Here is a 23,760-nt window from a genome sequence, read left to right as displayed (position 1 = left end):
ATAAGGAATCATATGCTGACTAAGGAGACCAAGGTGCCAGCAGTGAGCTCTGTAGGGAGCACAGGTACGTTCTTGCCCATGGAATTACAACTCTGGTCACTACCATGGACCACAGAACCTGCAGGTAATGCCAAGCCACAGGAGCCGACTTTGCCAAGATGTCTAGGATCTGGCGTCTGAGCTTCAGTTTACGTGGATCTGGAAGAAACACTCGGCCCTCTGCTGAGTTGAACAGGATTCCCAGATACTCCAGAAACAGAGTTGGTTCCAGGTGGCTCTTTCTGAAATTGATAATCCACCCAAGATCCTGCAAGAGCTGGTTTACCTGAGCAACCAGCTGGTGGCAGTCCAGCAAGGACAGTGCTCTGATCAATTAGTCATCCAAGAAAGAATGAACCTGGATTCCTGCACAATACAGGTGGGCTGCCGCCACCATTACTTTGGTGAAGGTGCGCAGTGCAGTGGCCAACCTGAAAGCGCTGAGAACTGAAAGTGCTTCTCTAGTACATGAAACCTGAGAGAATTTCTGTGAACTGGGAATATGCAAATAAGTCTCTGTCAGATCCAGTAAAGCCAAAAGTTCTCCCAGAGCTACCAAAGCAATGACTGATCGCAATTTCCATCCAAAATCTGTGAACTTTCAATGCAGTATTGACCGCCTTGAGATCTAGGATTGGCCTCCAATCATCTGAATCTTTCTTGGGCACAGTTAAATATTTAGAGTATCTCCCTGAGTCTGTGTCTGGAACAGGCTCTGTGGCCAATTTGTAACAGCCTTTGCAATGTCACTCTGACCTCGGCAGCCTTCTCCAGTCTTCCCGCCAGAGATTCTAAAAAGAGGACACAGAGTGGGTGATAAACTTTGAGCTTGTAGCCCTATTGAATTATGTCCAACATCCACTGGTCAGAAGAAATCTTCATTCAAGTCTCTCGGAACTCCAAAAGTCTACCCCCTATGCAGGGGAGCTCAGAGGCTGAACTGGCATTATTGGGATTGCTTTGTCTGAGCTCTCCTGGATCTTTGTGATGAGTATTCCATAGACCCATAACAGTCTTTTGTAGACACAAAAGGAACCCCAATTGGAACTGCCTGATCCTTGTGCTTTACTGTCTGGCAAGGATTTAGGATTATGGTCCATTATACTTGTCATTAGGTCGTCCAGTCCTTTGCCAAAGAGCATTTACCCCTTAAAGGGAATTTGCTCAAAGTAGCATTAGACGCCAAATCTCCCGCCCACTGCCTGATCCAAGTCATTCTGTGGTCAGAGAGTGTAGAACAGGGGTAAGGAACTCCGGTCCTCGAGAGCCGTATTCCAGTCAGGTTTTCAGGATTTCCCCAATGAATATGCATTGAAAGCAGTACATGCAAATAGATCTCATGCATATTCATTGGGGAAATCCTGAAAGCCCGACTGGAATACGGCTCTCGAGGACCAGAGTTCCCTACCCCTGGTGCAGAAGCTGAGACTTTACTCATAACTCTGAGCGTGTCATAAATGGCATCAGCTACATAAGTTTCAAGTTTATTTTGGAAATTAAAAAGTCACCTATTCAGGGACGCCTTTGAATAATTTAGCTTGACATCGACACTCTACGCAGACAGTCCTCGAGAGCCGGAGCCAGGTCAGGTTTTCAGAATATCCACAATGAATATGTATGAGATGGATTTGCATATTTATTGTGGAGATCCTGAAAACCTGACCTGGATCCGGCTCTCAAGGACTGGAATTGCCTACCCCTGCCCTAAGTCTTATTCCTTCTTCATCCTCTTTCCTATATTAATTATAGTTCTTTCCTCTCATCTGACGTAGGTCAGTGTTTCCCTAATAAATTGTTTGTCTCCCCTATTTTATTGTACATCGCTTAGAAATTCTGAAAAAACAATTTTATCAAATTTGAAAGAAACTTGGAAACTGCTTACCAAAAACAACATTTAAATAATAAAAAAGTTAAAAATCGGGTAAAATAAACAACACAAATGACAATACGTGATACAAAAGGAAAACACTTTTGGGATACATTTATTTTAAGAAAGGGAAGGGATGGGAAAGGGAATAAGATAGTTAACAGCCTGATTCATACGCCAAATGCGTCCTTAAAAAGGGAGATTTTTAGGCTTGCTTTAAATTTAAAGCCTGGTTATTTTCCTGCCTCATATTTGAAAGGAGAGAGTTCCACAGTATGGGTGCAATCACAGAGAAAATTGTTTTACGTCTTGTGTTGTTGAAGATCTGGTGGATGGAGTAGCCAGGTCGACAGGAGGGCAAACCACCTCCGCTCCTGGATTTTGGTGTAGCATTTTGTAGCAGGTTTGCACCACAAAGGATGCTGCTGCCTAAAACCAACACCTCAAATTGTCTTTTGAGAAACAAATCCACTCTTTGATCCTGCGTATCCTTCAGGATCACACCCCCTTCACTAGGCAGCGAAGTCAGTTTACTAACCTGTTAAGGGACCTTTGGACATGTCCCAGTGCTCCGTTATCATGGTAATCTCCATGTGAGAAGATAAGCATTTGGATTATAACTTGGTGCTACATAAAAGTGAAAGCTGAGTAGCCGAGACCTACAGGGACTCTTTATCCAAAGACAGACACTGTAATAACTTAGTTAAATCCGATGATTTGAAAAGTCTTTGCACCATTGGATCCTCTGTGAAACAGAATCTTCCAAAGACGATGTGTTCTTGGAGAGCAATGACCCCAAATCATCCCAGTCCTTTTCTGACTGAACCTCTGGCTCCTGTGGAGGTAACTTTCTCTGTGCACCTCCCTGTTGACACCCTGTAGGTGTTCATTTATATTTTTAGTAGGCTGCATACATCAGGGTCACAAAATCGGGGTCAAAAACCTGACCTGGATCCTCCAGGGACCTCTGCCAGTCTGAAATTCACCTCCTTTCGGGGTCAGATGCTTTCACACAGCAGTACCTCGCCAGCAAAGTGTAGTCACAGTTTAGGGGCTTCTGTGACTCCTGACCTGCAGAGGGATCAAAGGAGGTCAAGTCCATGGCTCCTGCCCCCTGCGGCACGTGGTACAAGAATGCTTTTCAGGTGCCCTCCAGCACAAACATTGCATTGATATAGGGGTAAATCCACCTGAGGGAGTCCATTACAATCGATTTAAACCAAAATTGAGCAGTTGTGGAGGCGGAAAGAGGCTTTTAAAATAATACTGGTAAATCCAAGATGGCTGCTGTGGCAGCATTTTGACACTAAATGGCCTGTGGGAGCAAAATTAAAAGTTAAAAAATGCTGAAAATAGGATTTTAAAGGTAGGGGACTCGGGCTAACCCCAGAAACCTTCAGTTTTGCCAATTTCTGACCCACTCTGATTCTCCCATAGACAGTAATGAACTGTACTGATCTGCCATGCCCTGTGCCTGCATCAGCTTCTCACTGCAGCTGGAAATGGAGAAGGAATTTCTTCCTCGGACAAGCAAGGATGGCTTCTCTCTTTGGGCTGTTTTTATTCAGGTCCAAAAACCTGAAACCCTCAACCCATCACAATTCTTCAGGGGGAAGGATGCAGCAAACCTCTGCCAAGCCTCTCGGCCAGTTGCAGGGTCAAATCAGCACTGGACTCTGTAGGAGCAAGCACCACTCTCAGGTACTTTTTAAAAAGTATGGTCTTCCTGCCTTCAGACTCCAACATCTGACCTTTCCCCCAGGCAGAGCTGTCCCAGAACTCCTGGGAACCTCTTACCTTGAGGAAGCCTCAAAAAAAGATTAGATTAATACCCCAAAATAAGAAATCTAGTATTGAGCAGAGGAAAAGACTTGCTTGTAGAAGTTAAGACTGAGAAGAGAGAACATTGCCCAGGGAGACAAGGAGGCAGAGCTGAGAAAATTGATGCTTCCTATAATCCAAATTGTGAGTTGGGGTGCACAACCCATCCATGAAGAAATTGATCAGATTATTCAAAGGAGAGCTTATAATGAGGTAAACTTGGGAATGAGTCTCCTAGTTACTGGATCTTGTCATTCTTCTCTTGGAAAGCACAACTGACCATGGATAGTGATGCAGGGCTACTCAGATGTTTATCAATCCAAAGATAATTTAGGTGGTTTACAAATAAACAAACATGCATAGAATGCAACACATTAATAAAACAAGCCCATGATCTAAGGGGGCTACCCAGCCCAGTCATCCTCTCCCAGGGCCCCCCAAAATCTCACAGCTTCATGACTCCATCAACTAATCTCTATTGGGAAGGTGGTTTTATCCTCCTTCTGAAAGCTGAGATGATGAGGGGGGGGTAGTTATCAAAGTGTCTTGCCTTTTAATGCACATTAAGTGTCAAAATCATGTGGTGTTTATTCGTAACATGCATTATATAATAATGAGATGCAAATGAATGCAAAGCACCTCACTATTATGAGCTTTTATCTTGAAGCTTCTGATACATCTCATGCAGACAGTCTGTAAGGGCAATATACTGATGACAGGACTGCTAACTACATTTTAAAATAAAACTGTACTCTATCATAGTGTTTCTCAACTTCTTTAAGCCAAGTACCCCTTAAGTCTAACAAATATCAACTGAGTATCCCACCCAAGCTCTGTCCCAGACCCTGCCCCCATAACAGTTTCTTCCATTCATTTTTCATAAACACACAATATTATTTTTATTGGCAATACATAATGGTAACCACAAAATTAAACTACTCAAAGCACACTGTATGCAAAGAAAATGTTAATTATCATTTATATTCTGTTTTTCAAAGATGTCAAGGCAGATGACTTTAAAATATGCAATGTCACCTGCTACAGCAGTAACTGCTACAGCAAATTAACTAAATATAGTGCAAAATATAGAGAGCAGATATAAATTCTCAAAACTGACATATTTCAATCACTAAATTGAAAATAAAATCATTTTCCCTACCTTTGTTGTCTGGTGATTTTATTTTTCTAAACATCCTTTCCCAGTCTCTGGTTGCACTTCCTTCTGTCTGTCCTGTGTTTCCAGGGCCTTCATATCCATTGGCTGTACAGTCATGTGAAAAAATTAGGATACCCCATGAAATATTCAGTTTTTTCTTAAGAAATGTTCACATATCAATGTCAAATCTTTTTTTTATTTATCTCTTGAAAATAAAGTGATGTAATTGCAGGTAATCAACAAAACTTTTCATTGATTTACTCATGAAACAAAAATGTATATTCTAATTGAGGAATAAATTAGGACACCCCCACATATCCTCCCACATAAAGTGGCTCAAATCACACACAAGTGTATCACATCAAGTGCACATGATTAGAACATTGTTACTCAGCATTTTGAAGATGGTTTGCTCTACTTAAACCTCAGACATTTAGTTTGTTATGCTCATGACTGCTGCGGTGAGTGTGAACAACATGGTGAGATCAAGAGAGTTGTCTGAGGCCTTCAGAAAGAAGATAATAGCAGCTTATAAGTCTGATAAGGGATTTTAAAAGATCTCAAAATAATTTAACATTAGCCATTCCACGGTCTGGAAAATAGTGTGCAAGCGGAGGAATTTCCAAACAACTGCCAACATGCCCAGGTCTGACCGTCCAAGCAAGTTGACCCCCTAGAGCAGACCACAAGATGCTAAAAGAAGTCTCCAAAACCCCCTAAAATGTCATCATGGGACCTACAGCATGCTCTTGCTACTGTTAATGTGAAAGTGCATGCCTCTACTATCAGAAAGAGACTGCACAAATTTAACTTGCATGGGAGGTATCCAAGGAGGAAAGATTTCACATTGATATATGAACATTTTTTTAAGAAAGAACTGAATATTTCATTGGGTGTCCTAATTTTTCCACATGACTGTACTTCTCTCCTTCACTTTCTGCCTTTCATCCATCTTTGACATTAAATTTTAACATTCAACTTTTTTCCATTTTTCTGTTCCTCAAAATCTACCTCTCTCTCTCGTCTCCCACAATCTGGCATCTCTCTCTCCTTCCCTCCCCCTTCCACAGGTCTTATGTCTCTCAACCTCCTTCCATCGACCTTCTCCAGATCTGACATGTCTCCCTTCCTTGAGTCCTCTCCTCCCCCCCATGTAATATTTCTCCCTCCCTTCTTCCTTTTTGCCCCCTGTAATTCAACATCTCCCCTCCCTTCCTCCTTTCTGGCCCCTCTTCCAGTCCAACATTTCTCCCATCTATCTCTTTACCAATCCAACATTTTTCTCTCTGCCTCCTGCACACTTCCTCTCCTCCAGACCTCATTCCCTCCCCCAACCAATATCTCTTTCCCCCTCCAGGAGTCCAAATTTTCACTCTGCCCTCTCCCCTTTCCTGACTGTGACATTTCTCTTTATATCCTTACTGCCCTCCCCATCCAACATCTCTCCCTCTCTCTCTCTCTTCACGAGTCCAACATTTTCTGCCTCCTGCACGCTCTCTTCTCACCCCTTCCCTCAAGTGTGACATCCCTCCTTTCCAACCCCAACAATTTTTCTTCCTTTCCTCCCCCAACCCCACTCACACTATGATATCTCCCCATGCACCATCACTCTCCCCTCCATGTCCATTTCTCCCACTCCTGTAACATTTTTCCTTCCCTTTCCTTCAAGTCCAGCAGCACCTTTCCCTTCCCTTCCTTTCCTGACAGGTCCAGCAGCTCTCCCTCATATCCAGCAGTACCTCTCCTCCCACTAGCATTGGGGTCAGCAACCTTTTTTACAGAAAAGAGCCAATTTATCCAAGATGAAGCTTCTCTCCCCTCCAACCCTTTGCAGGTCTCTGCACCTCTCATCCCTCCCCTGCCCCTCCCTCTAACTCATATCCAAGGTTCTCTACCCTCTCCTGGCCCTGACCCTTTAATCTCCCTACCAACCCCACGATTCCCCCTTCCAGGCCTAACGAGGTGCCTGGTGGTCCAGCTGGAGTTTCTGTGGTATGAGTGTGGCCCTCCTTGTGGCTGCCTTCTAAAATGACTGATTTCTCGCAGCAGCTTGTGGTACTACAGGAAATCCTGCAAGCAGCTATGAAAGGTCACGGCAGATATTTTAGAAGGCAGCTGCGAGGAAGCAGGAGTGAGAGTGCCGCGCTCTAGGCACAAAGATCCCCGCTGTTACTACCAGGTACCTCAGTAGGCCCGGGCTGGATCGTGGGGTAGGGAGGGAGATTAAAGGGTCGGAGCCTGGAGAGCCACAGTCACATGCAAGAAGAGCCACAGGTTGCCAACCCTTGCCCTAGCAGCAGCTCATTGTCCATCAGGCAGCCTTGGAGCCTTTGCTAGGCTGGCTGCCTCCAAGGAAAGAGGAAGTTGCATCATCAGAGATGGGCCTTTCTGATGGAATCGCTAAAGTAATGCTAGGGGCAGCTGTGTGTGGAAGTTAAAAGCACAGTGAGTTGCCGCTGTCAGTCCGGGAGGACTGGGGAGAGAAGACGGTGATGGCAAAAGGGAGATAAGTGATGGCAGAAGGAGGGTGGGAGACTTACAGCACTGCATACCCCTTGACAATGGTATACGTACCCCCCTGGGGTACACCTGCTTCAAATTGAGAACATCTGCTCTTATCAGTCTAAAGTGTGTATGCTAATTTGTGGGGAAGGGTGGGATAATTGACTTCATTCTTTTTGTATATGAAGAGAGAATTAATGAAACAGTCATACATGTGGGTGATGCTCTCCAACAGAAACCTGGTCTAGCTCTCTAGAAAAGGTATTTTCATAGGTGTGTTCCATGCCTCCTATGAATAAGGACTGCATGTTTGCCTCAGACTTTTCCAAGGAATGACTCTGATTTGTCTGCAGGGTCAAGTTAACATATTGGTTAGGGGGAAAAGAGGACATGTGCCCCACCCACACACAACCTTATCTCTTCTTCCCAGAGCTCGGGGCCACGTCTGAATGTGATGAGATCATTGTGTCATGCTCTCCAGACTTGACCCTGAGCTCTGGCAGATGCTGGTTTTTCTAAATCCATCCAGACAGTCCTCAAGAGGACATACCTGAGTAAATCTGGGCATCTGGTAACCCACGTGTGGATCCTTGTCATGGGCATTAAACCCCTTCAGTGTTTCATTGTTCTCCTTTGCTCATGGTCTTTCTTCGGTTTGCTGTTAGAGCCTCTAAGTAGCATAGGAAGGACTGTGGGCCAAGCTGTGAGTGAACATATGAGCTGGCCTGACCTGGTAGTTAGAGCAGTGGGCTGAGAAGCAAGAACATAAGATTTTCCACTGTTGGGTCAGACCAGTGGTCCATCCTGCCCAGCAGTCCGCTCACGCGGCGGCACTTAGGTCAAAGACCTGAGCCCAGCCTCACCTGTGTACGTTCCAGTTTAGCAGGAACTTGTCCAACTTTGTCTTGAATCCCTGGAGGGTGAATAAGTAATTTTCACTCCTTGGTAAAAACCAGAAAAGCAGTTCTATTCAAAAAACACGTCCTTACTTACTAATCTCCTCCCACTCGTACATGCTTTCTCCCCTGTGAATAACACACTAGTCAATTCCTCGAATCATACCAACCAAAAAATATCCAGACCGCTAAATAAGCATCTACCATATATATTCAATAAACTTATCCCTTCAATGTTAGGTTATCCTCCTCAGCTACCCGAATATATTGTTATTCTCCACTGTTTCCTGTAAGTACTTGAATCTTTACTATGTACGGTAATACTATGTTTCCTGTAAGTACTTCAATCTTTACTATGTAATTCCATCGGATAAATACAGATATTCTCTAATTTGTAACTATCAACTGTATCATGTAATGTACATAAGAACATAAGCAGTGCCTCCGCCGGGTCAGACCGTAGGTCCATCCTGCCCAGCAGTCCGCTCCCGCGGCGGCCCGAACAGGTCACGACCTGTCTGAATCACTAGAAGGGGCCCCCTTGCCACCTTGGTTTCCCATTGAGTCCTATCTTCCCATCGAAGTCCTAACCCTCCGGTCTTGCACATGCACGACCTAGTTGGGTTTCTATACTTATTTCCTGGTTAGCTTTCTATACCTTTGTTACATCCCAGCACCTCTCTCTGCTGGGATGTAACATGAATCTTTGTTATACAATTCTCTCGGTAATGTCCAGATATCTTCTAATTTGTAATCCGCTTAGAACCGCAAGGCACAAGCGGAATAGAAATCACTAATGTAATGTAATGATATTCAAGGGTGACATGTCTGGAGTAGAAACTTAGGAGGGTTTAAGCATCAGAGAGATTTCACAAATGAAAGGCAAAATATCTAGCTTTCTTTGGGGTATCTAAACGATAGAGAGAGAGCAGAAGAAGTGATAGGGTTGTTTTCAAAGGAAGTTGCCTGGGTAACTAAATAGCTCGATAAGTTCTATAGTACAAATTGTCTGTTTAGTATGCACTATAGACATCTCACTCCAGCTTGTTAATAAAGTGCAACTTCTTATGCATTTTATTCATCTTTAGCGTGTACTGAGACCTTTTTCCAAGGTAACATTCAGAAGTCGGTTTATAGGTATTAAACCTAACTATATTGGGGTTAGTAATTATCTGTACCAGTATCCAGGTACTGGAATTAAATATCCAGTTATAGATACATAATAACATAGTAAATAAGAACATAAGAATAGCCTTACTGGGTCAGACCAATGGTCCATCAAGCTCGGTAGCCTATTCTCACGGTAGCCAATCCAGGTCACTAGTACCTGGCCAAAACCCAAGGAGTAGCAACATTCCATGGCTTCCACCATGTCTCAATAACAGACTATGGACTTTTCCTCCAGTAAATTGTCCAAACCTTTCTTAAAACCAGCTACGCTATCCGCTCAACGTGTTCCAGAGCTTAACTGTTCTCTGAGTAAAAAAATATTACCTCCTATTGGTTTTAAAAGTATTTCCCTGCAATTTTCTCGAGTGTCCCCTGGTCTGTAATTTTTGACAGAGTGAAAAATCGATCCTCTTGTACCCGTTCTACTCCACTCAGGATTTTATAGACTTCAATCCTATCTCCCCTCAGCCGTCTTTTTTCCAAGCTGAAGAGCCCTAACCAAATTAGTCTTTCCTCATATGAGAGGTGTTTCATCCCCTTTACCATCTTGGTCGCTCTTCTTTGAACCTTTTCTAGCGCTACTATATCTTTCTTGAGAGAAGGAGACCAGAATTGATTGCAGTACTCCAGATGAAGTCGCACCATGGAGCGATACAGGGACATTATAACATTCTTAATCTTCTTAACCATCCCTTTTTTAATAATTCCCAGAATCCTATTTGCTTTTTTGGCTGCTGCTACACATTGGGCAGAAGGTTTCATTTTATTGTCCACGATGACACCCAGATCTTTGTCTTGAGCGCTGACCCCCAAGGTGGACCCTAGCATCTGGTAACTGTGATTCAGGTTATTCTTCCCAATGTGCATCACTTTGCATTTGTCCACATTAAATTTCATCTGCCACTTGGACGCCCAGTCTTCCAATTTCCTTAGGTTCACCTGCAATTTTTCACAATCCGCATGCATTTTAAGAACTTAGAACAGTTTAGTGTCATCTGCAAACTTAATCACCTCATTTGCTGTTCCAATTTCCAGATCATTTATAAATCAGTTAAATAGTTTTGGAATGGAGCCACTCCTCCCTTGCTTCAGGTCTCGTGTCTATTTAACTGCAACTCTATGTGTAGCTAAGGCTCTCATTGGTTGTTTGTTAGGCAGCCTGCTTGTTCTCATCAGAGCCTACCCTGGTGTGTTTGCAGGTGCCATTTTTACCACCCAACCCCCTCTCTGAGTTGTCTAGAGCAAGAGATGTAGGACCTGGAAATGGATTCTGGATAACAGGATTCTCACAGGGACATTTTTAACTCCTGTAGCCTTTTGATTGACTTTAGGAATCCTACTGCTGGGCTTCTGCTCAGTGACAGGGCATGATGCAGACTGAAACTTAGGCATTTTGGTACTTTCTGGCTTTTCCATGTCACACTATTCTCGGTCTCGTTCCGATTTTTTAGTTTCCTACTTTCTGTTTATCTTATCCCGAAGTGTATTAGGTGATGGTCTATCCATAACACTTTTATAGCTGTGGGGTTGCAGTTCCCTGTATCTTCCTTCCTGTCAAACAATACATCTACACAAGTGGTCTCAAACTCGCGGCCCGGGGGCCACATGCGGCCCGCCAGGTCCTATTTTGAGGCCCTCGGTATGTTTATCATAATTAGAAAAGTCAAATAAAAGAGTTTCTTGATCATCATATGTCTCTTTAGCTATAAATTGCAATATTATTTTTAAAGACTTAGCCAAAAGGAAAGATTTATAAACTATAAAGAGTTTTACCTCATGCAAAATTGTCATTTTTTTAATAAGACATGAACTATTTTTTTCTGAGGCCCTCCAAGTACCGACAAATCCAAAATGTGGCCCTGCAAAGGGTTTGAGTTTGAGACCACTGATCTAAAGTATGTCCTCTAGTGGTTTTTTTCCTTCACTGTTTGGTGTAGTCCTAGGCCTCCCAGTTGTTGGACTATCTGTGGGCTTTTTGGCATGCTGGGTCATCGACATGAAGGTTAAAGTTACTGCATACCCAGAAAAGGAGAATTTTAGGTTGACTTTTGCGATGAGGTTCACTATATTTTGCCAACCTTCTGTGGCTGGGAATGACATATAACACCATTATTCCCATTGTGTTTGTGTTTCTTACTCTAAGTAGTAAACATTCTGCTATTGGTTGGGTTGTTTTCATTTGCTGGAAGCCTAGATTTGATTTGTGAATTACTGCTACATATCCTCCTCTCTTTGGAGCATGATATGGTAGTCTGGTGGGCTCGCTTCACTTATGACGACCCCACTGTTATTACCAACAGCTGGAACAGTTCTCCTTGTAGAGAATCCACAATCTCCCTACTTCTAAGAGATCCCACATGGGATATCCCAATCAACATGTTATATTAAAAACTCCTATTAGTAGTACTTCACCTTTTCCAGCTATATTTTTAGTGTCTTCTAATAAATCTGTTTATTTTTTCTATCTGTGAAGGAGGCCTGCATATCACACCAATGTAAATATATTTTCCATTCCCTGTTTTCAGTTTGATACAGTGTGCCTCTTCCTTACCCTGTAGATGCTGCAATTGTATGGCTTTAATATGATCTTTTAACATATATTGCCACTCCCTTTCCTTTTCTTTCTACCCTGTCTTTCCTGAACAGGTTATAGCCCAGTTTAACTAAATCCCAATCATGAATCTCCACGATCCATGTCTCTGTGATCGCCACTAAATCAAACTCATTCTCTTCCATCACAGCCTCTAGAGCCAGAATCTTGTTTCTCATATTTCATGTACAGTGACCTTGGATTACGAGCATAATCCGTTCCAGGAGCATGCTCGTAATCCAAAATGCTCGTATATCAAAGCAAGTTTCCCCATAGGAAGTAAGGGAAACTTGCTTTGATATGTTCCCACCCCCCACCTCCCCCCCCCCCCGAGGCCAGCAGCGCTGCTCCCCCCCACGAGAACCGGCACCCTCCCCCCCGCGATCCAGCACCCCCCCCCCCCCGCCGCCATCGGGTACCCCCCCCACCGCAACCTGAGATTCCCCAACCCACCCAAACCCTCTTCTTACTTCCAGTGTAGCCTCCGCATCGGCACCAGCATGTCCTGTGCCCGAAAATCTGCTTCCTGTGCCAGGCCTTGAGCAAGTTCGGTTTAAGAGGCACCAAGTCTGCGAATGTTTTGCTCGTCTTGCAAAACACTCGTAAACCGAGGTACCACTGTATTAGTATATACTGCTTTACAGACATTGCCCCTCTTTCTATTTGTGTAAAGGTGTTTAGTGATTCACTTACCTGAGGGCTTATACTTACCTGGGGGTTTTGATCACTCTGCCCCAATGATTCTAGTTTAAAGCCCTCCTCAGCAAGTTAGCCAGTCTGCTGCTAAAGACACATTTCCCTTCTTTGATAGATGCACACCAACCCTGCTCAGCAACCGTTGGAAAACCACCCCATGGTCCAGGAAGCCAAAACGCTTTCAACAATACCATCCATGTAGCCATGCATTCATCTCCAGGATGTGAGCTGCAGTGCTTGAGCCTTTTACTCTCAGCAGGGACAATTACCTGCACACCTGCTTCACCTTCTCTCTCAGAGCCACAAAGTCATTTTTGATACGTTCAGAGGGGTACTTAGCAGTATCATTAGTGCCAGCATCAATGAGCAACATTGGATAATAGTCGTTAGGCTTGATGAGTCTCTCTGCAAGCTCTCTGTAACATCTTGAATTTTGTCACCAGGCAGACAGCACTCTTCCTGGGATATCATATCTGGTCTCCTCAGAAGGGAATCACTAACCACCACTACCTTTGTCTCCAAAGGGTCACATATCCAACAACTTTGGGGATTTCGAGCTTTGGTCCTTCCTTTCCCTGTGATGCTTTCATTTCCTCCATTTCCAGGGTTGCATACTGGTTCTTCATGTTGGTCACTGTTCCCTCCAAGCTGGGTAGGAGTCTGGCTAATGTTCTAACAGTGGGGGAAGGGGGGGACAATAGTGAGGGATAGGCAAGCTTTGCAGGACTACAGGAAGCCTCCAGGGCTGTATCCGTTGAAAACACAAGATTGAAACACCCCCCCCCCCCCCCCAGGCAGCACTGCAGTTGGATGACTCCTGCTCAGCTTAGCGGGAACAGTGGTCACATTATCGATCCTGCAGGGTCTCGCTGTCCTCCATCAGCACAGCCTCCTTTTCCCCATTTTTGGAAATCTTTGATGCCTCATGAAGCATTTGATTGATGCGTGTATCATTCTCGCAAATGCTTCTCAGCCTGGCTACCTCTTCTCTCAGTTCCTTCACTTCCTTCATCAGGGATTCAAGCTGAAGGCAGTTTGCACATGAATCTATCCCATCTGCTAGGGTAACATCTTCTGTCTGCACAGAGATGGAAGCTGTAACCTAGGCAACAGTTTTGGCAACACAATGTTTCCCAGTATACTGTGGTTGTGGAAGTACTTGCACCTAATAAAAGAAAAAAAGAGAAAGCAGAAAAATCCTCCCGAAGCAAGATCCTCTTCCTGATTGGCTGATCAGGATCAGCCTTGGTATGGGTGAAAGCAGGAGAGGGTGGAAAGGAATTAAACACTAAACAGAGACTTTCCTCAATGGCAATCTAAAATACTAACCTAGACTATAAAACCCTAACAGAGCCTTTAAAGGTTACACTATTTCCTAAACTGACTTTGCCAAAAAAGCAGAGTACTAAACTAAAAAAGTTATAAAAGACAGACAATGGTATGAAAAAGGATCTGCAAAAGTTAGAGGAATGGTCTAATGCCTGGCAACTAAAATTAAATGCAGAGTAATGCATTTGGGGATTAATAATAGGAAGGAACCGTATATGCTGGGAGGAGAGAAGCTGATATGCACGGACAGGGAGCGGGACCTTGGGATGATAGTGTCCGAAGATCTAAAGGTGAAAAAACAGTGTGACAAGGCAGTGGCTGCTGCCAGAAGGATGCTGGGCTGTATAAAGAGAGGCATAGTCAGTAGAAGGAAGAAGGTGTTGATGCCCCTGTACAGGTCATTGGTAAGGCCCCACTTGGAGTACTGTGTTCAGTTTTGGAGACCGTATCTGGCGAAGGACGTAAGAAGACTTAAGGTGGTCCAGAGGAGGGCGCCAAAAATGATAGGAGGCTTGCACCAGAAGACGTATGAGGAGAGACTGGAAGCCCTGAATATGTATACCCTAGAGCAGTGTTCTTCAACCTTTTTACACCCGTGGACCGGCAGAAAAAAAATAATTATTTTGTGGACCGGCAAACTACTAGGACTAAAATTTAAAAACCCCGTTTCCGCCCCATCTCCGCGAGTCGGTCCCCACAAATCATCTGATCCCATCCACACAAGCCTCAGTTATGATTTTATATTGAATGTATTTTATTAAAGTATAAAAAGAAACAATATTCTATACAATTGTCATTTTATAAATACAAATAATACAGGGCAAAGATCAACAAAACCCCTGTCTCCCCTCCCCTTCACATATATTCCCTCTACTATCAAGAAAACTGAACAAGCCAAATTATTACAGAATGCTACACAGAAATATCATGCTAACAGAATACTGCAGTCACACATGACAGGAATAGTTTTAGGGGAGTGCAACTAGGGCAACTGCTCCCTGGTCAGAGAGTGCCCTAAGCCAGCTGGAAGCTAAAGAAGCACTGCCTGGGCTTTGCAGTCCCCAGTTATGTCTAACACCAGCTCTAGCAGGATATATATTTTAAATCTGATATATTCTAATCACAAAATAGAAATAAAATTATTTTTTTCTACCTTTTGTCGTCTCTGGTTTCTGCTTTCAATCTTCTTTTCACTCTCTTCCTTCCAGCGTCTGCCCTCTCTGTCTCTTCAATCCAGCATCTGCCCCTTCCGTCCACTGTCTGTCCTCTCCCCCTTCCATATGGTATCTGTCTTCTTTCTATGCCCCTCTCCCCTTTCCATCAACTTGTGCCCCCTCTCTCCTTTTTACATGATTCATTCCAGCTTCACTGCTCTCTTCATTTTTATCTCTCCTACACCAGATCTATCATCGTTGTCCCTCTCCGCTTATTTTTTTGCTGACCCCTTCCTATCATCAATCTCTCTACTTTCTCATGCCTGTGTCTCCCCTTCCCCTCCTCTAATCTCTCTGCCAGCTGTTTCCTTCCTTTTTTCATTCTCCCTTCCCTCCTCCTCCTGTCCAGCAGTAATTCTCTTCCCTCCCCTCCCAGCAGCATCTCTCCTTCTCCCTCTCCAGTAGCAGCTGTCCCTTTTTTTCCTTGCCCAGCAGCTTCCCATATTCTTTTCCCTCCTCCCCTCCCAGCATCATCTCTCCTTCTCCCTCTCCAGTAGCAGCTGTCCCTTTTTTCCCCTGCCCTGAAGCTTCCCAGACTCTGATAGTGGTTTTCTCCCCTCCCGGCAGCTTTTCTTACTTCCCAGCGCAGCGATTCATGAAGGCAGCCTCGGGTCCTTTATTGGGTCACGCCACCTCTGAGGAAAGAGGAAGTTGCATCATCAGAGGCAGCCGCGACTCAACAAAAGCCCCGAGGCTGCCTTCGTGAATCGCTGCGCTGGGAAGTAAAGGAGAGCTGCAGAGAGGGGAGAAAGCCACTGTCGGAGGCTCCCCAAGATCTCTCCGGCCTAGCGCACGCTTCACATGTTGATCTTGCCGGCTCTGCGCGGACCGGCAGGAAGTTGAAGTGAGTCAATCTTGCCGGCCCTGCATGGACCGGCAAAAATTTCCTGCGGACTGGCGGTTGAAGAACTGTGCCCTAGAGGAAAGGAGAGACAGGGGAGATATGATTCAGATGTTCAAATACTTGAAGGGTATTAACGTAGAACAAAATCTTTTCCAGAGAAAGGAAAATGGTAAAACCAGAGGACATAATTTGAGGTTGAGGGGTGGTAGATTTAGGGGCAATGTTAGGAAATTCTACTTTACGGAGAGGGTAGTGGATGCCTGGAATGCGCTCCCAAGAGAGGTGGTGGAGAGTAAAACTGTGACTGAGTTCAAAGAAGCGTGGGATGAACACAGAGGATTTAGAATCAGAAAATAATATTAACTATTGAACTAAGGCCAGTACTGGGCAGACTTGCACAGTCTGTGTCTGTATATGGCCGTTTGGTGGAGGATGGGCTGGGGAGGGTGTAGATAATAATAATAATAACTTTATTTTTATATACCGCCATACCCAGGGAGTTCTAGGCAGTTCACATTTGTTAGTCAAAGTTACAAGCGGTTCATAACAATTGAACAAAGTTGCAAGCAACGAAGTAGTTGAGGTTGGATAGAGAGGGGATGAGTAGGTCAAGGAGGAGGAATATGGGGAATGTAGGTTGGGGGAGTACAGAAGAGGGGGAGTTGTAGGTTTCGGTTCGTTGAGGGGGCGATTAAGGGTCGTGTCCATTGAATAGATGAGTTTTAAGTAATTTTCTAAATCCGAGGTAGGTGGGGGCCTCGAGGACCATTTGGGCTAGCCATGTGTTCAGTTTGGCGGCCTGGAAGGCGAAGGTTTTGTCAAGGAATCTTTTGGAGTGACATAGTTTTAGTGAGGGGAAGGCGAACAGATGGATTCTGCGGGAGTGCTTGTTGTTATGGTTCAGATAGAAATGAGGGTTGATGTAGTTAGGGGATAAGCCAAATACTGTTTTGTAACAGAAGCAGGCGAATTTGAATAGGACTCTGGATTCTAATGGTAACCAATGAAGTTTGTGGTAAAAAGGGGTGACGTGTTCCCATTTATTCAGGCCGAATATGAGGCGGACAGCGGTGTTCTGGATCATTTTAAGTCTCCTTATGGTTTTCTTTGTGGAACTCAGGTAAATGATATTGCAGTAGTCCAGGATGCTAAGGATGAAGGATTGTACTAGCAGGTTGAAAGAGGTCTCGTTAAAGTATTTTTTAATGGTGCGGAGTAAGTCTTAACAGAGGGCTGGAGTAAGTCTTAACAGAGATTTCGGCAGTTGGAACCCAAGCACAGTACCAGGTAAAGCTTTGGATTCTTGCCCAGAAATAGCTAAGAAGAAAAAATTAAAAATTTAAATTTAATCAAGTTGGGCAGATTGGATGGACCATTCGGGTCTTTATCTGCTGTCATCTACTATGTTACTATGTATAATCTACTGAAGCCCAAGTTTACCTTTTTCCAGGTCTAAATGTCAGTAGATAGGATATTCCAATGGAATTTCTCTTCCCTTTAGTACCTCTAAACTGAAAGTGATGTCAGCTGTACCTCCTGGATGAGTCACTCTGCACTTATCCTGCCCTTTTTTGCTTTACCCTTTAATCAGATACTATTGTTTAAGAGGCTTTGCAGCATACACTGGTAGGATGTAATGATCGCGCTTTTGCAAAAGGTTTTTTTTTTAATCCTTTTCTGGCAAAGCTAGACCATGTTTCACCCTCAGCACATTTGAATGATGTCACCAGATATATGTCTGACTTGGCCTGCTGTCTTTAGAGAACATCAGTTACTGGTAAGCATCTCTCCTGTGTCCTTTTGCAGCTATTTTGTGGGATTACAGAAGCAATACTGAAGAAAGTTAGTCTCAGGCTATAAAAAGTCTGGGTTGAGATTAGATCAAGAAAGTTTAAAAATGTCTTCCTTGTTTTCAAAGTTGCCAACCTTTTATTGATGGCAATAGTTGGTGATATGCAGATGGCTGACGTTATGCATAAATTAAAGTAGCGGCTGGGCTTTCTTGTGCCGAGGGATGAGAGGTCAGAAGAATTGAGGCCAGAGTGAGTGCAAGCCCCCAAATCACTTCACAATTTGCCCAGGCATCACCCATGCTATTATCCCTCATCTCTCCAGAGGCTACTCATTGAAGTTGATTTCTGCTATGTTCCACTAATGGAACAATTCTGTAACTGGAGCCTGAGAGCAGGCAAAAGGCACCTCTTCAATAACAGACCCTGGGTGGCTAGATTTCATTAAGGAATATACTAGCCCAGGTAGGCAATTCTGGTCCTCAAGAGCCGGAGCCAGGTCAGGTTTTCAGGATATCCACAATGAATATGTATGAGATGGATTTGCATGCACTGCCTCCTTGAGATGCAAATCTATCTCATGCATATTTATTGTGGAGATCTTGAAAACCTGACCTGGCACCGGCTCTCGAAGACCGGAATTGACTACCCCTGTACTAGCCTAATCTAGTAATGCAGTGTCTGCATTTCACCAACCATAGAACTAGCGTTAATTTGAGTGGCAGGGATGTATGTAACTTAAGAGTATTCTATATATGTGCAAGTGGTAAAGTGGGAGTCTCATCTCTGTTTTGTGCCCCCTGCAAATATACACTATGCAAGATAGGCACATATGCACCGAAGCACGCTAGCACCGTCAACATTTGCGCATACAATGGACTCCTGAGTTCCTTCACCTCCTTTTTACAAGGAGCTACATGTACAATTTATCTCTTCAGAATCATCTCCATAATTAAAGCCATAACGCTTACAACTGATGTTTGTTGGGGGAATTTGTTTATGACTATTTTCAGCAGGAATTAAGTGCAAATCCCTCTAATGTTCACTGATACTGAAATTTAGCCTGTTGTTCTCTTTGTTCTATTTTAGCTTTAAGTTCTCCCAAACCTAATATGATGGGTATGCCCTGCACAAGCGTCCCTTCACCTGCCCTTCCAGCCTCTGGACAACCAAATAAAGCATCATCCATATCGCTAAGCTCCTCGAGCCCTGCACAGGCCACTGCATTACCAGTCTCTCAGCATGAACGAAACAAGGACAAGGAAAGTGAGAGGCTGAAAGAGAAGGGGAAGAAGGGGGACTCTGTGGTGCGCCCCAAGAAAGAGAAACTGGAGCCTCTTGCAGGAAGCTCAGCTCTGCCTAGCATGGAATATGTAGTAGACCCTGCCCAGCTGCAAGCTCTACAGGGTGCTTTCACGTCTGACTCTACCACCCTGCTTACCAGCCACTTCCTTCCTTACTTTCTTCCCAGTTTCTCTCCCTATTACACTCACCAGCTTTCTGGAGCCTTGCAGAGTGGGTATCTGCAGCCAATGTATGGAATGGAAAGTCTGTTTCCTTACAGTCCTGCCTTGTCACAGGCTCTGATGGGCCTGGCTCCTAGCTCCCTGATACAGCAGTACCAGCAGTACCAACAGAGTTTGCAGGAGGCTTTGCAGCGACAGCAGCAGAAACCACAGCAGCCGCTGCCACTCACAAACAAAACCATGGGTCCCCAGGGGACTGTCTCCCCAGACAAAAACCCTGCCAAAGAATCCCCTAAAGTAGACCAGCAGAAAACTGCACCCCAGGATGAACCTGCCCTCCCTAAAGCCCAAGAAGCAGAAAGCAAAAACACCGATTCCTTCTTTGAGCCCTTCATTGTCCCAAAGGTGCAATCTAGGTTGGTCTGTCGCAAGTGTCAGATGGCTTTTAGCACTGAGCAAGCAGCTATGAATCACCTCAAGTCGATCTGCTTTTTGGGCCAGTCTGTGGTGAACATACAGGAGCTGGTGCTCCGCATCCTTACCGGTGGTGGTGGTGGTGGAAGCTCCTATCGCTGCCTGGCATGCGAGAGCACAATATGTGGGGATGGAGCGCTCATGCAACACCTCGAGTCCAGCTTGCACAAAGAGCGAACAGCAAGAAAAGCCAAAGAGCACCCGAGTCTATTACCTCACTCCACCTGCTTCCCTGCCCCTGGCACCGCATCTACCTCGCAGTCCAACACCACCACAGCCACACACCCCCTACTCAGTACCCCGCTTACCTCAAGGGCTCCGGCCTCAAGAGCAAGGGATAACTCGGAGCTCAGCCCCAAAGCCGAGCAGCCCAGGAGCCCTGGCTGCACCAGGGACCATACTCCAACTAGAATAGAAATGGACTCCTTCAGACTGTAAGCTTGGAAAATGGACAATTAGTATACAAAAGAGAAATTTTCATAAAATTAATAAACCACGTTCGAAAATAGACTAACGCAAATTCCAAAGCTTCTAACCAAAAAGAGAGAAAAAGTTCAGGTTGCTTTCCCATATCCCCAGGGATTTGGTCCTTGGGAAGATGTTCTTTGCTGGGAGTTCCAAGCTCAGCATCGTTCCCTAAGGCCTGCTTTAAATTGTCCCAGATTAAGAGCACAGCAGAAGCTGGGATGTAGCATATGGGGAAGCAATTTACCCACTTTTCATTCAGATACCAATGGCTTGCTAAAAGAAATGTAATATGTCTTTTTATCCTCAGGTCAGTTGCTCACACTTTGGTCTGGTTCCAGAGTAATTATTTTCTCTATATCCCTCTCTCTCTAGGATCCCTATCTGTCTATAGATATAGATAGATACAGGTGTGTGGATTTATGTGTACATATATAGATATATACACATACACACACACATATATATATATATATCCCAAAAATTGATTCCTGCTTTTAATTTAAATGGACAAAGTATTTCTAAAGAAAATGTGACAGTCTTTGCTTTCTGGGGTCGATAGCTTTTCTGCTGAAGCTGGTTTTTTGAAGGACATGAGGTTCACTCAGTTTTTGCAAACCTGAAAAAAACCACACAAAAAGTGTTGAGGACTTGTAGGTAAAAAGTAATATGTTTTAAAAAGAAAAATGGACTTTCTGTATTTATGATAGATATATGACCATTTTTGGTGTTAAGTAGATTGTTGCATTGGAAATGAACTTAAACTGTGTGGTAGATTGAAAACCAACCGACCGACCAACTTTTTGTGTCCATTTCAGTGTTGTATTGTTCACTCCTAGCAGATAGATTTGCAATTCATTCACTTTTTTCTCCCATCTTGATTCCCACTACAGTGTCCTCTTACTTCCTCCTAATTTTATCAAATCTAACAAAAGGCGTTCCAAATCTTGTGGCTAGGAGGGTATGCAGCATCCTGAGAATCCTTGGCACCGTGGGTGAAAAACTCGTGGTCGCCTGCTCTTTGTGCACTTCTCCCTCCCCTCATTCCATATTTCTCTTTTGAAGAATTTCTCCCAAATTTTGTTCTTATATGGGGTATGTGTTACTGTTTGTGTATTAGAGTTACAGTCTAGACTCTAGTCTTTAAAACAAAACCCTATTTGTTTTAAAACTTTTCTTTTTTTTTTAAAGAAATCTCATGCTTTAAATAAGAATCCAAAGATGTCCCCTTTTGCCACATGTGCATCGAAAGGGGAGGAAACTTCGTTTTACTTGAGCATTTGTTTCTAATTTAAGTAAGATAATGGAAATAAAGGCTAATGAAAGCAAAGGAGCAGGCTGTCATCTGTGCTAAGACACATTGCCTTACCTGCAGCAGTGAGCCCTAGCCAGCCAGATGTGAGAAGAAATTGAAGCAAATCAAGAATGGCTGCTATACCTTGCAATAAATTCACAGCAGGGCCCAGTTGCTCCTGTCCCATCACGCGTCTCAGCTTGCTTTTATGTTTTATTCTTTTTAACACATGGAGCTTCTGCTGACACACTGCCTGACTGGAGAATGCTCTGGGATAAGGTTAAATACAAAATCCACCACAACAAAGCAAAGTGCTTTGTTCTGAAACACTCAGGTGGGGGAACCCAGGGGCATAGGGGGCAGGGATCTACAGAGCATTGTACAGGATACAGAGTCAGCACACATGGGCTGTGGATAACATGAGGGTTGGGGCAGGACATGATGTCACTGGAGGGTACGACATGACTTAGGCCACATGGGTTAGAAATTTCCCCCTAGAGCATTCCAAAATACTTCCTTTTTGAAGGTTTTCTAATTCAGTGTTTAGGTTCATGAAAGGTTGTGATTATGTATATATTTCTAACTGGGCAGTCACTTTGTCCTCTTACTAAAGCTTTAAGTAGAGTTAAGAGTACCATCAAAATATTCCGAGCACTGTCGAATTGTAGCATAAGATGTTGGATGGGCACATATGGTCTCTGCTTTACACAAGAGAAGATCTTGTATCTCTTCCCCTGTCAAGATGAACAGTTTTTAAATTGCAATGTTGTACAGTTTTCTCATTCTTTGATCTTGTTTGTAATTGGATGAAATATATATTTTTTGCCATTTAACTGTTGTATGTTACTATGTGTCTGTATCCTGTATGAGTTTTGCTTTTGTTTCTCCTCTGTGTGGTACCAATGAAGAATATAACACTAGTTTTTTCTGGCAAGTTGTTCACTAGATTTCTGTCAGGTTCCTCCATTTAGCTGAGTAATTCATACCTCGGTCTATTTATTTGGAGGGAGTCTGTGTGGTGTTCATCTAACTTCTGACATACCTTGATTTTCTTCCATCTTGTACTTGCTTTTGCTCCCAGACTGCCAATGGACAAAAGGATATAAGCAACAGGTTGTGAAGAAATCTCTGTTGCATATTTTAACATTTTTATTATTGTTTGCAGACTGCAGGTAAGTATCAGTTAAGCGCTTAGTGCTGACTATAAAGCAGGGGTGTCAAAGTCCCTCCTCGAGGGCCAGAATCCAGTTGGGTTTTCAGGATTTCCCTAATGAATATGCATGAAATTTATTTGCATGCACTGCTTTCAAGTATAAAGGAAGTAGTGACGACAAAATCAGTAAAGGGGATTCAGGAGTTCCTGGAATAAGCGCAGAGGATGTCTAAAAGTAAAGAAGGAAAAAGCTAAGCTCCATGGCATGCACTAACAATGACGGCTTGCAAACTTGATGTCCTTACAGACCATATCTGTGCAGAAATCCACATCCTGAGTAGAAGTAACTTTCTTTTATTGATTTATATAGTGCTCTAATGCCCAAGTGTGTCACTAGGTTTACAATAAAAAGTCAAATACATGAATCAAAGAAAAGGAAATGAAATCACAATGTTAACAAGGAAAGAGGGAAAAGATCACCAAATGTTTCAAAGCAAAGAAAAAAAAAATCATATAAGAAACAAGGTGGGGTTAGGTCTGGATGTCTCTTATATGATGGCTTTGGATGAGAAGGGAGTTCCACAGATTTTTAAAATTTGATTTTTGATATATCGCCTTTCTATGATACAACCAAAATAGTTTATGTACAGATGGAGAGTAAAACTGTGACTGAGTTCAAAGAAGCGTGGGATGAACACAGAGGATTTAGAATCAGAAAATAATATTAAATATTGAACTAAGGCCAGTACTGGGCAGACTTGCACGGTCTGTGTCTGTATATGGCTGTTTGGTGGAGGATGGGCTGGGGAGGGCTTCAATGGCTGGGAGGGTGTAGATGGGCTGGAGTAAGTCTTAACAGAGATTTTGGCAGTTGGAACCCAAGCACAGTACCGGGTAAAGCTTTGGATTCTTGCCCAGAAATAGCTAAGAAGAAAAAATTAAAAAATTTAAATTGAATCAGGTTGGGCAGACTGGATGGACCATTCGGGTCTTT

The 23,760-nt window shown here is 43.7% G+C and overlaps 1 protein-coding gene across 3 annotated transcripts in view; it reads left to right on the top strand.

Annotated features, from left to right (window-relative positions):
• The window catches only part of ZFHX3 (zinc finger homeobox 3), a 601,913-nt gene extending 579,370 nt beyond the window's left edge, over positions 1-22,543 (top strand). For all 3 annotated transcript variants that reach the window (XM_033942405.1, XM_033942408.1, XM_033942407.1), the window contains one exon: positions 19,004-22,543. In XM_033942405.1, the coding sequence (XP_033798296.1) occupies positions 19,004-20,292 (1,289 nt within the window). In that variant the 3' untranslated portion in view covers positions 20,293-22,543. The remainder of the gene's footprint in view (positions 1-19,003) is intronic.
• Positions 22,544-23,760: the final 1,217 nt, after the last annotated feature.

The sequence above is a fragment of the Geotrypetes seraphini genome, chromosome 4, assembly GCF_902459505.1.
Source record: "Geotrypetes seraphini chromosome 4, aGeoSer1.1, whole genome shotgun sequence".
NCBI classification, from domain to species: Eukaryota; Metazoa; Chordata; class Amphibia; order Gymnophiona; family Dermophiidae; genus Geotrypetes; species Geotrypetes seraphini.
Note: the sequence above shows the minus strand (reverse complement) of the source record. Positions and strands in the feature narration are given on the sequence as shown.